The 13,552-nt window shown below is 37.1% G+C and overlaps 1 protein-coding gene across 1 annotated transcript in view; it reads right to left on the reverse strand.

Annotated features, from left to right (window-relative positions):
- Positions 1-2,000: 2,000 nt before the first annotated feature.
- The window catches only part of LOC131027993 (uncharacterized), a 41,053-nt gene continuing 29,501 nt past the window's right edge, over positions 2,001-13,552 (reverse strand). The window contains exon 2 of the mRNA XM_057958103.2: positions 2,001-3,121. Coding sequence (XP_057814086.1) covers positions 2,416-3,121 — 706 coding nt within the window. The 3' untranslated portion in view covers positions 2,001-2,415. The remainder of the gene's footprint in view (positions 3,122-13,552) is intronic.

Genomic DNA, 13,552 nt, shown 5'->3' on the forward strand with positions numbered 1-13,552 from the left:
GAGATCTTCACAAACCAATAGGCATGACCCCTGTATAGTAAGTTATGTAGAAAATTGAAGAGTTATAAACAAGTCCTTGTTAATAGCCATACGTCATACCTTGGAAACATTGTTGCAATGTGGAAGGTCATCAACGTGAAATTAGAATGACTCCTACTCCTAAAATTCAAGGAGATGATTTGAGGTGAAGTTATTTTATATGTGCTAATCTAATGCTATGACTCTCAAGTGAACTACAATGTATATAAATCAAATATAAGCTTCATAATTTTAAGATGAAAGTAGTTGAATAAGAAATAAGACAACCCTTGGCCAAATCATCCAAGGTTAGAATTGAAAATAGTTAATTAAATTACTTGTCATCTACACAAGACAGACGGAATGTCATAATTTGCCTTCTAATTTTAATGTGGTCATTACTTAATTGTACAAATAGCAAGATGTGAAAGTTTTGAATTCAACCAAAATGAGACTATTTTGTAATCCCAATTTTTTAACTTGGAATAGTAGATAGTTTTACTTCACTTGTGTTACTATTACAGTTGTACCTATTGTTCTTACTGAAAATCTATGCCTTGTGGGGTTGAAGGGTTCAAGAGGAACAATGCCTTGTTAGATTTAAGAACTTTATAATAACCAATGCCTTGTGGGGGTGTGAGGATGTAATGTCCCCTTTTTAGCCGCTCTCATTTTATGATAGGCAACAATTATCTCATAACAAGCCATTACCAACCAAATCATTAGATCGCAGAAAATTAAGTAAAAATTGTAGAATTAGCATTAAATGTCTTCAAAAAAGCTAGAACAACAAAGAAACTTCTAAAGACAATTTGTTCATTTATGTATTTCAAATATTTTTCCGGATCTTTATAAAACCATCACTTTTTTGATGCAATCCTATTTCAAGTTTCCTATAGATCACAAATAACCAAGCCAAAGTCATCCTAATTCATTCATTTTTTCTTTTTCTTTATAAAGTCATTCTAATTCATTCATTTTTTCTTTTCTTTAATAAAGTCATACCTGTTTTCTGAATCATTTAATAGACTACTTATAATGCAATCCATTTTCTTAAAATATGCTGATCATTAAAATGCAATCCATTCTTTTAACCATTTTCATTATTTGTATGATTTTATATTTATTATTTTAAATTTCATATATATTACAAATAACCAAGCCAAAGTTGTGATATGAATCCAAGGTAGATTAAACCAATTACTTTCTCCAAATTAATTTGTAAAATACAGATGTGTATTTGCACTTGATACTATGAGCTGAGACAACTTTTTAAGCTTTTCCTTTCTTATATATGGTCATGATTTTCCATGAAATATCATTTACATGTGAACAGCCTGAAGGGCCTAGCAAAGATTTTTTCAAAATATTAATTGAATATTAAACATGTTGATATGGAATACTATTACGACTTAAAGAATCTTCAAACTCTTCGTTATAAATCAAAAATGACTAGTATATATTGTAATTGCTTAGAGAAACTAATGTATATAATGGTATCACCTAGACATGCTAGTAGATTGAGCTGAAAGAGTAACTTGAATATCTTTTATTTAACTAAATAATATTTTTCTAGCGGTTACACAGTAGTATTTAGCAACATCAAGATTATAGGGAACTTTCTGAATATCTAAATAGGACATCACCCAGAATTTTCATTTTATAGCCACTTGTGTGTTCTTAAGCAGCTAGCGAGATAGTCAAACATGTGGGTACAAGGGGTGAAAACGACACGTCCACAGCATACTGTTAGAAAGCTTCGGTCCACCACATAAAAGTTTTCAATGGTTAGGATTTTGCTGACACCAGTAATGTCTCTTTACATGATAACCACCAAATGTTTAGCTCTGTAAATGATTTATTTTGACTGTTAAACTAGGGTGACTAGTACAGACTTGTTGAGCCCTAGTAATAGTATTGGAAAACAATAGGACTATAATCTAGTGCCAATCATTTAATGAAGACAAATATTCCAATGAAAGAATGTGCAAGTATTGTCCCCTTAAGGCAGCATTTATGGTCATAAAATCCTGGCAGAGTGAGTTACAGATTGTTGAAGATCAGATTCCAATTATCTAATTACTGAAAATCCAACATTTTGCCAAATATTTATTTGTTGCAAGATAGTCGTACAAATTTGTGAGCATTAATGTTTCTCACCTGCATTGGATTGGCATTTGCAGATAAAAATCACAAAATATGATCTTTCATTGATTAAGTAGAATGATTTAAATTTCATTTAATACTTGCTGTCTGCATATTGTTCTAGCTGCTACTTCTCTGACAGCTTTGATTGTGGAATTTTTTTAATTGATTATATGTCTTGCAATCTACTTATAGTGCCAAGTGAAATCCTTGACTTGTAATTACACAATCATTTCCCCTATTAATTGATTATCACCTCATGTTCAAATCAAGCTCTCCCACTTCTCTCCAGTCATCATGCACTCCGTTTCCTGATGCCACTTCCATATTTTGAAAGCCTCTATCATCACCTGCCTCTTGATCATGATCATCATTCAAGAAGTCCTCAGAGGGTTCAGCATCATCTTCCCTCTGGAGAGGACCCCAGTTATGCAAAATTTCATCCATGTTTACACCTTGCTCATGCATAGACGGCTCATGCACAGCATGTTGCTCTTCAGCTCTTGCTTTCGCAAGAGCTTCCACTCTAGCTGCCTCTACTCTCGCTGCCTCTGCCCTGGCCAATGCTTCTGCATGTGCTTGTGCTTGTGCTTCAGCCCGTGCCTGTTGTTCGGCTATAGCTATCCTCCGTTTTGCTTCTGCTGCTTCTCTTCCTGCTTTCTCTCTAGATTCTATTTCTGCCCTGGTCTCCATCAGCTTTTGCCTCTCATCATGAAGTAGGATTTGCTCTACCATTAGCCTTTCCTCTGATCTCATATCTCCTTGAGCTCTCCTCCTTAACAGGGTGTTGTAAGTGTGAATTTGCCTCTCAAATGCAACATTAAGTTCACCAACTTTGGTAAGTAGGTTCTGCTCCCAAAGTTGAAAACGTGACAACACCTGACCTGTTGTGTCGGAATCCAATAGTCTATCATCATCTTCAATTTCGTAGTCTGCCACAACATGGTAAGGCAAAATCCTGCAAAAAAATCAGAATCTTAATATTGATAAGCACCACAACAGAGCACTCAGAACAGCACTTCCATCTGAATATCATATCAGGAATAGCAGGGTTTAATTGAAATTATAGTTACTCATATATAAATTGACTACAGAAATATTTATCTTTCTACCAAGACAGAAAACAATAAATATATTATGCATGAGTTTTATTTTTAGTCACATTCAAACTACATCCTTTTGTGGGGTTAATTTTCTTTATTTTTATATCTTGAAAGTATGCATACTGAATTGTCATGAAACGAGTGTTATGCACTACCAATTGCTAGAAAAGAGGACAAAAGGCCGCCTGGTAAAATAGTGAAGGCAGAGTATTTTAGTCTTTGGGCTTAAATAGTATCACAAGGATGTTTTTTTTAAATGTTGAAGTGTATTCACTTTTTGAGAACCTTAAGACTCCTAAAACCATGTGCACCTCATGGAGGGAGTCTTATTTTGAAACAAGGAGTCTATGTTTGTTTAACTCTCACGAAGGTTTAGGGTTTTGCTTGGATCAAGACAACCTGTTAGGTTAACATGGTAGGTGTCCCAGCTCATGGAGGCATGGACAACAGGTGTCTGAAGATGCAGTACACACATTCATGCAATATCATGCACAGGAGCAATCATTGAGTCTATTAGCACTTACTACTATTGGAATCGGAAAGCAATTATTGTGGGAATGTGGCCTGTACACTTAATCTGGACTTATTACTGCATTGCTAAACAGAACCGAGCTACTGGGACCATTTTTGAAGTTTCTTTCAATGTTCCAGTGCCACTATTTTGTGGCCGGTAATTGGCAGCGTTGGAAGAATGTTGTTGGTATAAGATATGGGATCTGTTCACCATTGATGGCAACATTTGCAGCAGTTGGTGAAGGGAAAAGTGAAAATTTTAAACAGTGCTTTGTTAATGGGACATGGAGCACAGCTCTGGGAAGCTGTACAATAGTACAAGACTTTGCAGATGTGGGCTATCATTTTATTTTCCTACTCTCATTGAGATTCATGACCATCCACCAAGCAGCAAGCCTTTGGATATTAAGTGTAACATTTGTCACAGATACCAGGGTGTATATTGGTGGGGCTACTTGGTATCATAATAGATGTACCTACAATTACAGTAATAGCAGTTTACGAATTCCCCTTCATATTATTTAAGAAATGGAAACAGTTACTAACAGATCTTATTGGAAGGACAGAACCCTTTTTGAAGACTGCTTGAGTTCCATTTGCTAGCCTCACTATCATACTCTGGCCTTTGACAGTTGCATTCAGAGTCTTGGGGGCAATTCTATCAAGATTTTTCCTTGACATCTAAGCATTTACCATTGTTTATCAGGAAAATTCTATTCATCAAGGATTAGCCTACATTGTGGCTGCAATAACATTGTTTGATGAATACACCAATGACTTTATGTACATGCGAGAAGGAACTTGCTTTCCAAGACCTAAATACTGCAAGGAAAGTGCCTCTGATGCTGCCAATAATCGTATTCCAGGTATTCCAACTTCCAAGGTTCAGAAACATCCTCCACAACTTGCATATTCATTCAGTGATGCTTGGCAGGAATAGAAAGCAGTACAGATATAGAATAATATCTTTGAGGCCTGTGAGGAGTCAGGTAAAGTTCTGTACCAAGCTGGTGTAATTATGGATGAAGATCTGAAAGACTGGAAGCATTATAACAGCAGAATACTCAATATGTGGCTTCCAGCTTATGTTCTGCTACAGTGTCTTCTCCACTCCATGAAGTCAAATACGCCTGGTTTTGTTCTGCAGGATGGCAAGGTTATAACACATGCTAATAGGCCTAAGGAAAGAACTTTTAATTTTTCATAGGAACCAATTTCAACCATCTTAGAACAGCTCAAAATCCAAAACTTAATGAGAGCAAAGAACTATGTTTGTCCAAATCAATACTTACAGGAGGTAATTCTGAATGGATTGAAAAATGGCACAATGGGGGAATTACACCTACAGATGAGATCACAAGAGGTCAATTGCAAGGCATATATGGGTTTGTTACAAATCTATCAAGAATGCCAACAATCATGTGTTGTTTTGAAGATGTGGCGAAGGTCATTTCTAAAGTGGCAGATGAATTAAAGAGGCAGCACAAGCAGTGAAGGAAGAAAACAGAAATTCTATGGAGTCCGCATATTTTGATGAACACCTGTTCAATAAAACAAGGTCTACAAGTAAGAAGGCCCTGCTATCAACAAATTTGCAAAGCCATCTCTACCTTGAGGGTTTACAATCATGCTTCATAAATAAGAATAACCATGCTTATTGACAGTTTACAGGAAGTATGAGGCTTTATGAAGGTATGCAAGCACTAAAAATATCTGTATACTCTAAGTGAATGCAATTACCTATGCGAAAGCATGTAAGGGATTGTCATTACAGGGTATTCATGCCATACATGGCTCTAAGAAGGTGATAGGACTGTGAAACCTCCAAGCCTGTTAAAGGCCAAATGAAATATGACCATGAAAGACTCTTACAAGATAGCAGTTGTGAGCTGAGTGCTAAGGATAATGTGGGATTAGGAAGTGGATGCCAAGGGGAATATCAAATGCAACAGTCTCAATCAAATGAGTGGGGAAGTTTTAAGAGAATTCTCTTTATGCTGGATCTGTCTCTCACATCCCTTCAGCTATGGGTTCTATTAGAATAACAAATCATCACCTAGTTTAGAAGGATGTGAATACATGTAAGTTTTGCTTAGATAGGTGAACCAACCTTGTCTTTCATACATAATAATAATGAGATGGAGATTTTGAGAAGCATTTTGGGGTCTACAGAGTGATCTGAGGAAGTTTTCAAGCCAAGGTTCACCAAATTTTTAAAGTCTTTTAAGGGATAGTAAGGGAGACCTATTAAGTCTTGAATGAACAGATGTAGACCTGACATACCTTTCCATTATCATTTTGATCACTGTGAGACCAGTATGCTATTAGCATGCACAGAAGATTGCAAGAGGAAGAAGCGAGTAGTGTTGATTTTAACACTTTCAAATTAATGTAAACTCAGAAAATCAGAATTTAATTACTAACTAAATTGATTAAATGAATGGTTTATAGTTTTCCAAATTTAAGCATAACCAAGAATAGAACAAAATAAGAACAAGATGCGATTACCCTGGGAAAACCTCCTAGAAGGAAAAACCCAGCCAGAAAAGATCCTCAAATCTGATTATGGATTGTATTCATATGAAGGAACACTTATCTCAAATACTTGAAGGTGATTGCACTTAGGACTGATAATGTCTTCCACAAGACTGCACTTTCACAAGCATCAATTTGTCACATCTGCCCCCTTTAACCCTTCTAACAGCAATCAAGTCCAAACCCTAGGTCTGCAATATTTGCATATGATGTCTGCACTTGATGGACTGCAACCTTAGCCCTCAGTTCGCTCTCCTCATTGATGAATTCCGCACCTTAACTAGCAGATGTAGTTTGCTGATATACCAGAGGTAATTCGCTGTGATAGCAGATGTAATATTGCTCCTTTAAGTTCGCATTAGGCAGGCACATGTAGTTCGCATGGAATGATAAAACTGAATGAGTAAATGATAATATGAAGTTGATGTTTATTTATATGGGGAGCAATAATCTTAATCATGTCGGCTTGCTTGATAAATTAATGAACTTTAATTTATTTAACCGAAAGGCATTAGGATAGGGTTGGCCCTATACATGTTGGCATGTTAGCTTGTTTGTAGCATGGAGTTGTAGAGTGGGGTCTTTATTTGATGCCGTGAGGTATAGGGCCCAGCCCTACACATTGGGGAAGGGGTTGGCCCCCTTGGACGGATTCCAATGTTGCCCAAGGCAATTGGAATCCGACATCCCTAATTACAATCAACACTCCCTCTTAATTAGGGAAGAGAAACATAACCATAATCTTCCATCTTGCATACAAGCAAAGAATGGATTACATAATCAGAATATTGTAGTCTTCCATCTTGCACACAAGCATATAATGGAACTACATAATATAATCTTCTAGCTCGCACACAAGAATAGACTGGATCCACCTTACATTGCTCGCAGAGGGTGGAGAGGATCTTTTCTACCATCTTACATTGTCTGCAGAGGATGGTTAACAGTTACTCTTCTCCCTGAGAAGATTACAATACCACCTTACATTGCCCGCAGAGGGTGGTTTGATACAACATAATGTATCACTAAGATTGAGACTTCCTCTCAATCAAGATTTCATTTTCCACAATACCGAGTCTGTCCCTAAAGTACACAAACTTCACTTTGGACAGAGGCTTGGTAAGAATATCAGCAACCTGCTCATCAGTGCTGACATACTTCAGCTGAATGGCGCCTCTTTGCACCATATCTCGAATGAAGTGATAATGAGTTTCCACATGTTTTGACCTGTCATGAAACACTGGATTGATAGACATTTTGATACAACTTTGATTATCACAATGAATAACTGTAGGATCCCAAGGTTGGCCAAACAACCCAGCAAGAAGCTTACGAAGCCATACTACTTCTCTAGAGGATATAGTTGCTGCAATATACTCAGCTTTAGCAGTACTTAGTGCCACTGAGGATTGTTTTCTGCAAGCCCAAGAGATCACTGCGAATCCTAAGCTGAAACAAATGGCGGAAGTGTTTTTCCTGTCTTTGACGCTTCCAGCCCAATCTGCATCTGAATAACCTTCCAAGGTTATTGAAGTGTTAAGTGGATACTTTAGCCCATAACCAACTGTGCCTCGCAGGTATCTTAGGATATGCTTGGCTGCAACAAGATGAACATATTTGGGCATGCTCATGAACTGGCTGAGAGCATTCACTGCAAAGCAAATGTCTAGTCTAGTGTTAACTAGATACATCAGTGATCCAATCAACTGCCTGTACTCTGATGGATCTGCAAAATCAGAGTTAGTTGTAGAAACACTTAACTTCTTTAAGTTAGATTCCATAGGAGTAGACATAGGTTTACAATCCATCATTCTAAATCTTTTCAAAATATCAATAGTATACTTCTCTTGACTTAAAAAAATTTCATTAGATCTTTGCCATACTTCTAGACCTAGAAAATAATGCATTAGACCTAAGTCTTTCGTTTCAAATTCTGAAACTAGTTCTTTCTTACATCTAATGATAAGTTCATCTTTACCGGTGAGAAATAAATCATCCACATATAGAACTAGAATTAGCATTTCATTATTGGATAACTTAAAGTAGATGTTAGAGTCAGCATCATTTTTACAAAAACCTGAACTCAACAAGTATTTATCAATTCTTTCATACCAAGCACGAGGAGCCTGTTTGAGGCCATACAGAGTTTTCTTCAATCTGCACACATGGGTTATTCTATCCTGGATCTCATAACCCTCAGGTTGTTCAATATAGACTTCTTCCTCAATGACACCATTAAGGAAGGCAGTCTTAACATCTATCTGATGTAGCTTCCAACCTCTAGCAGCAACAATAGCTATTATAGTTCTAATAGAAGTATATCTAGCAACGAGAGCAAATGTTTTTTCATAGTTTATGCCTTCCTTTTGAGAAAAACCACGAGCTACAAATCTAGCTTTATATTTTTCAATACTACCATCCACATTATGTTTAATTTTAAATAGCCATTTAGAGGAAACAACAGATTTACCTTTAGGTCTGGGCACAATATCCCAAACATCATTCTTGATGATTGACTGATACTCTTCATCCATAGCAAGCTTCCAAGCATGATGGTTCAAGGCTTCTTCAACATTGCAAGGTTCAGATTCAATGAGATTGTTCATCAATGCAATATAGTTGGAAAATACTTGAGGTCTCTTGGTTTCACGGAAGGTGCCACTGGGAGCAGCAAATCTTTCGACTTCTTGAATGGTGTTTCTTACCCAAAGTGGCCTCTTTTTGGTAACAACAATGTCACTAGGAATGTCAGTGGAATTCATAGGCTCTGGTGGATCATTATGTTCTTCTTGAGGTGGAGGTTCAACAGGCTCCCTCTGAATCTCAGGGTTAGTATCAACATTCATATCTTGATTGTCATTAGCTTCATCAATAATAGAAGAACCTTTTGATTTCTTAAAAGCAATATCTTCTTCAAAAGTAACATCCCTACTTACCTCAACATACCTTTGACCAGGGATATAGATCCTGAAGGCCTTGGAGGATTCACTGTATCCGACTAGCATGCCTTTCTTCCCGAAGGGTTCCAACTTGGTTCGCATTTCTTTGGGCACATGAACATAAACAGGACTTCCAAAAATTATGAGGTGACTGATGTCTGATTTGGATCCTGTGAAAGCTTCTTCAGGGGTCGTGTTCTTTAGAACATGGTGAGGACATCTATTCTGAATATATACCGCTGTTCTAGAAGCCTCAGCCCATAGAAAGGTCTGCAAATCTTGATCATGAATCATAGCCTTTGCAGCCTCAACAATAGTTCTATTCTTCCCTCTTAATTCTTGACTCAACACAAAAATCATAAAAGCTATCGGAGGTGTACTCACCTCCATTGTCAGATCTTAAACATTTAATTCTTTTACCAGAGAAGTTTTCAGTTAATGCCTTAAACTCTTTAAATTTACTTAAGACTTCATCAGATTCTTTAGATTTCAAGAAGTAGATCCAAGTTTTCCTAGAGAAATCATCTATGAAGATTACGTAATAAAGAAATCCACTAGGAGATGCTATAGACATAGGACCACATAAATCAGAGTGAACGAGTTCTAGTTTATCTTTGGCTCTATTTTCACTTTTATGAAAAGGACTCTTACATTTTTACCTACAGCACAACCTTTGCAAGTATTATCATGAATTTGACTAGGCATACCTTTGACTAATTTTTCAAGAGAGGGAAGTGCTTGATAATGTAAATGTCCAAGTCTTCGATGCCATAGCTCACAGGTTTCGGGAGCCTCATTAATGAGGGCTTGAACAGGGTTAGTAGAGAGCTTATAAAGACTATCATATCTATTACCAATTACACGAGCAGACTTAAAACTAGATTTCTTAGGCCAAGCAAGTACTTTTCCCTCAGAAAATGCAATTTGATAACCTTTATCTTCTAGAGCAGAAATGAAAATTAAGTTTCTTTTAATTCCAGGAACAAACAAGATGTCACTAAGGTGAAGTGAAATACCAAAGTCTAAATTTAAAGTAGTGCCAGAACCTCTCACCGAATATCGAGCATCATCACCAATTACCACGTGGAGGTAGGTATCCTTTTCTACTAAGTCTGAAAGATGTTCACGGTGGCCTGTGATGTGTCTGGAAGCACCACTGTCAATCAGCCACGTATTACTATCTGTAGGTATGCTGCTTGACAGGGCAGAGATGAATAAGAAGTCATCATTTTGTTCTGAGACTTCATTTAGGTTGGCTTCTCTTTGAGTAGGGTTTTTCTGACATTCTTTAGCATAGTGACCAAATTTGTTACATCTGAAACATCGAACACGAGAGATATCTCTTGGTTTCTTCCAAGAGTGCTGGAGACTAGATGGTCTGAATTCCCTATTTCTCTTTGGATAATGCTTCTTCCAATTTCCACCTTTCTTGCATTGGGCAGCAAGCATGTGTTGGTGATCTACATGAGGACTTTTGGTTTGCCCTCTTGTGATAAGGCGAGATTATTCTTGGATGCAATCATTCTTAAGGTGATCAAGGGTAGGTAACTCAGTTCTACCACTTATGGTTTGAATAAATAACTCCCATGAGTGTGGTAAACCATTTAGGGCAATCATGACAAGGTCCTTGTCTTCCATGTTATGTCCAATTGTACCTAGCTGATTCTTTAGTTCCGAAATTCTCATAATATAGGAAATAACAAAATCTTCTTTTGACATTTTGATATTAAGTAGTTGTTGTCTTAAAGTAATTGCCCTACTGAAACTGTTAATTTCATAGGTACCTTGTAGATGACTGAACATTTCCCTTGCAGTAATAAATGAGGCAATGGAGGTGACAAGGTGTTCTTTAATTGAATCAATGAGAAGTTTTTTGGCTTTGACAGCATCCTTTTTGAATTGTTTTAGCTCAGCAGCATCCGTAGGTTCAGTTAGCTCTTTCGCTTCTATGAAGTGGAGAAGATCTTCTTCTTCTAGGGCCAACATGATTCGAACCTTCCATGCAGCAAAATTGATATTTCCATCAAGCCTATCTTCAACTTTGAGCCCCATTAACCTGACCTGAAAATGAGACAACAATCTGGAAATAAAGGAGTACTGAATTCTGAAAACTGAAAGTTGATCTATCCTATAGCTCTGATACCATGTTGATTTTAACACTTTCAGATTAATGTAAACTCAGAAAATCAGAATTTAATTACTAACTAAATTGATTAAATGAATGGTTTATAGTTTTCCAGATTTAAGCATAACCAAGAAAAGAACAAAATAAGAACAAGACACGATTACCCTGGGAAAACCTTCTAGGAGGAAAAACCCAGCCAGAAAAGATCCTCAGATCTGATTATGGATTGTATTCATATGAAGGTTAAAACACTTATCTCAAGTACTTGAAGGTGATTGCACTTAAGACTAATAATGTCTTCCACAAGACTGCACTTTCACAAGCATCAAATTGTCACATCTGCCCCCTTTACCCTTCTAACAGCAATCAAGTCCAAACCCTAGGTCTTCAATATTTGCATATGAAGTCTGCACTTGATGGAATGCAACCTTAGCCCTCAGTTCGCTCTCCTCATTGATGATATCGCACCTTAACTAGCAGATGTAGTTCGCTGATATAGCAGAGGTAATTCGCTGTGATAGCAGATGTAATATTGCTCCTTTAAGTTTGCATTAGGCAGGCACATGTATTTCGCATGGAATGATAAAACTGAATGAGTAAATGATAATGTGAAGTTGATGTTTATTTATATGGGGAGCAATAATCTTAATCATGTCGGCTTGCTTGATAAATTAACGAACTTTAATTTATTTAACCGAAAGGCATTAGGATAGGGTTGGCCCTATACATGTTGGCATGTTAGCTTGTTTGTAGCGTGGAGTTGTAGTGTGGGGTCTTTATTTGATGCTGTGAGGTATAGGGCCCAGCCCTACACGTTGGGGAAGGGGCTGGCCCCCTTGTACGGATTACAATGTTGCCCAAGGCAATTGGAATCCGCCATCCCTAATTACAATCAACAAGTAGGTTGGAGTGAATTGGTCAAAAGTCATAAATGAAGGAAGACTCCTATTCTGTGCCCTCAAAGAGACAAGACAGTTGTAAGAAGACAAAAAAAACATGCAAGACCAGTATGAGAGGATAATGACCAGCAGGGGCACTTATTGCAGCATTTCATCTTCATCCACCTATCCAGGAGATTGGAATCAGTTGTTGAGCCTTATAAGGAACATCTTTATACCTTTGAGCTGAAGGAGTCAACCAGTATCATCTCCATGCCATGTTGAAGAGTTTGTTGGATGTTTTCAAAGAGCAAAAGAGGGAACATTTGACCTAGCATTAGGTAGTTAAAACATTTATTTCCATGAAAGCCACGTCTCCTAGATGCTCTCAAAAAATGTTACTTAACAAGATATGCTCTGTAAAGAGAGCATTAGCATTATCTCTGATTTTCAAGAGAATTCTGTAACACAAAGACCTGTAACAGTTTTGACATAGATTTGAATAAAACTTAGTTTTATATTTCTCCATTGTTCTACTTCTGTCACATTGTGTATTACTTTTCGGCGGTTGATCTTTGTCTGTGGACAGTATTTTGCCCCTCGTATTGCTGTCCAACCTTTATACTTCTGTGCAGAAACAAATCATTTATTTGCAGGTTGTATGTTGTGCTTTCAACAGTTCATCTTAATGGTTGTGGTTTTGGTGAATCTATTGTTGCTGTGATTAAACTTATTTGCCTTCATGCAAAATACTTACGTGAATGTTTGAGAAATTAGAGGTTGTGTGTAGAGATATAATGGCAATCTTGTGTTCTTAACTTCTTTGAAACAGGTCAAAGTTCTGCCCTACCTTTGGTGCATCACCACATTTTTATTTTCAGTTATCTTCTCTCCCCATTTCCTTAGTGAATGTTAAGAGTGGGATAGGATTAGTCTTGAACATCTGAAAGCATATTTCAGACAGGGAAACAGCCCTTCATCTGGAGGCTTGGCTTTAAATAGCAAGGTGCCACACCTTGAAGTCATTTCCAGTGATAATAATACCCATTCAGGTTATCAATATCTTTTCTACAAAGCTCCATACAAGCTGCCAAATGAATGGCATATACTTTGATTGCAAGATTCACAACTCTTTTTCAGTAGAAACTTTTAAAGATTATTGCTAAAGGTAGCAAAGACAAATGGATGTCCAAATAACCTCAGTACGTCCCCAAAAATAAAATGCTTCCAGTGAAGTGGTCCGGCAAAAAGTGTGCCATGTTCAGAACAGATAAATTCCCAAAAAGGCAAATATCC

The sequence above is a fragment of the Cryptomeria japonica genome, chromosome 5, assembly GCF_030272615.1.
Source record: "Cryptomeria japonica chromosome 5, Sugi_1.0, whole genome shotgun sequence".
Taxonomy (NCBI): Eukaryota; Viridiplantae; Streptophyta; class Pinopsida; order Cupressales; family Cupressaceae; genus Cryptomeria; species Cryptomeria japonica.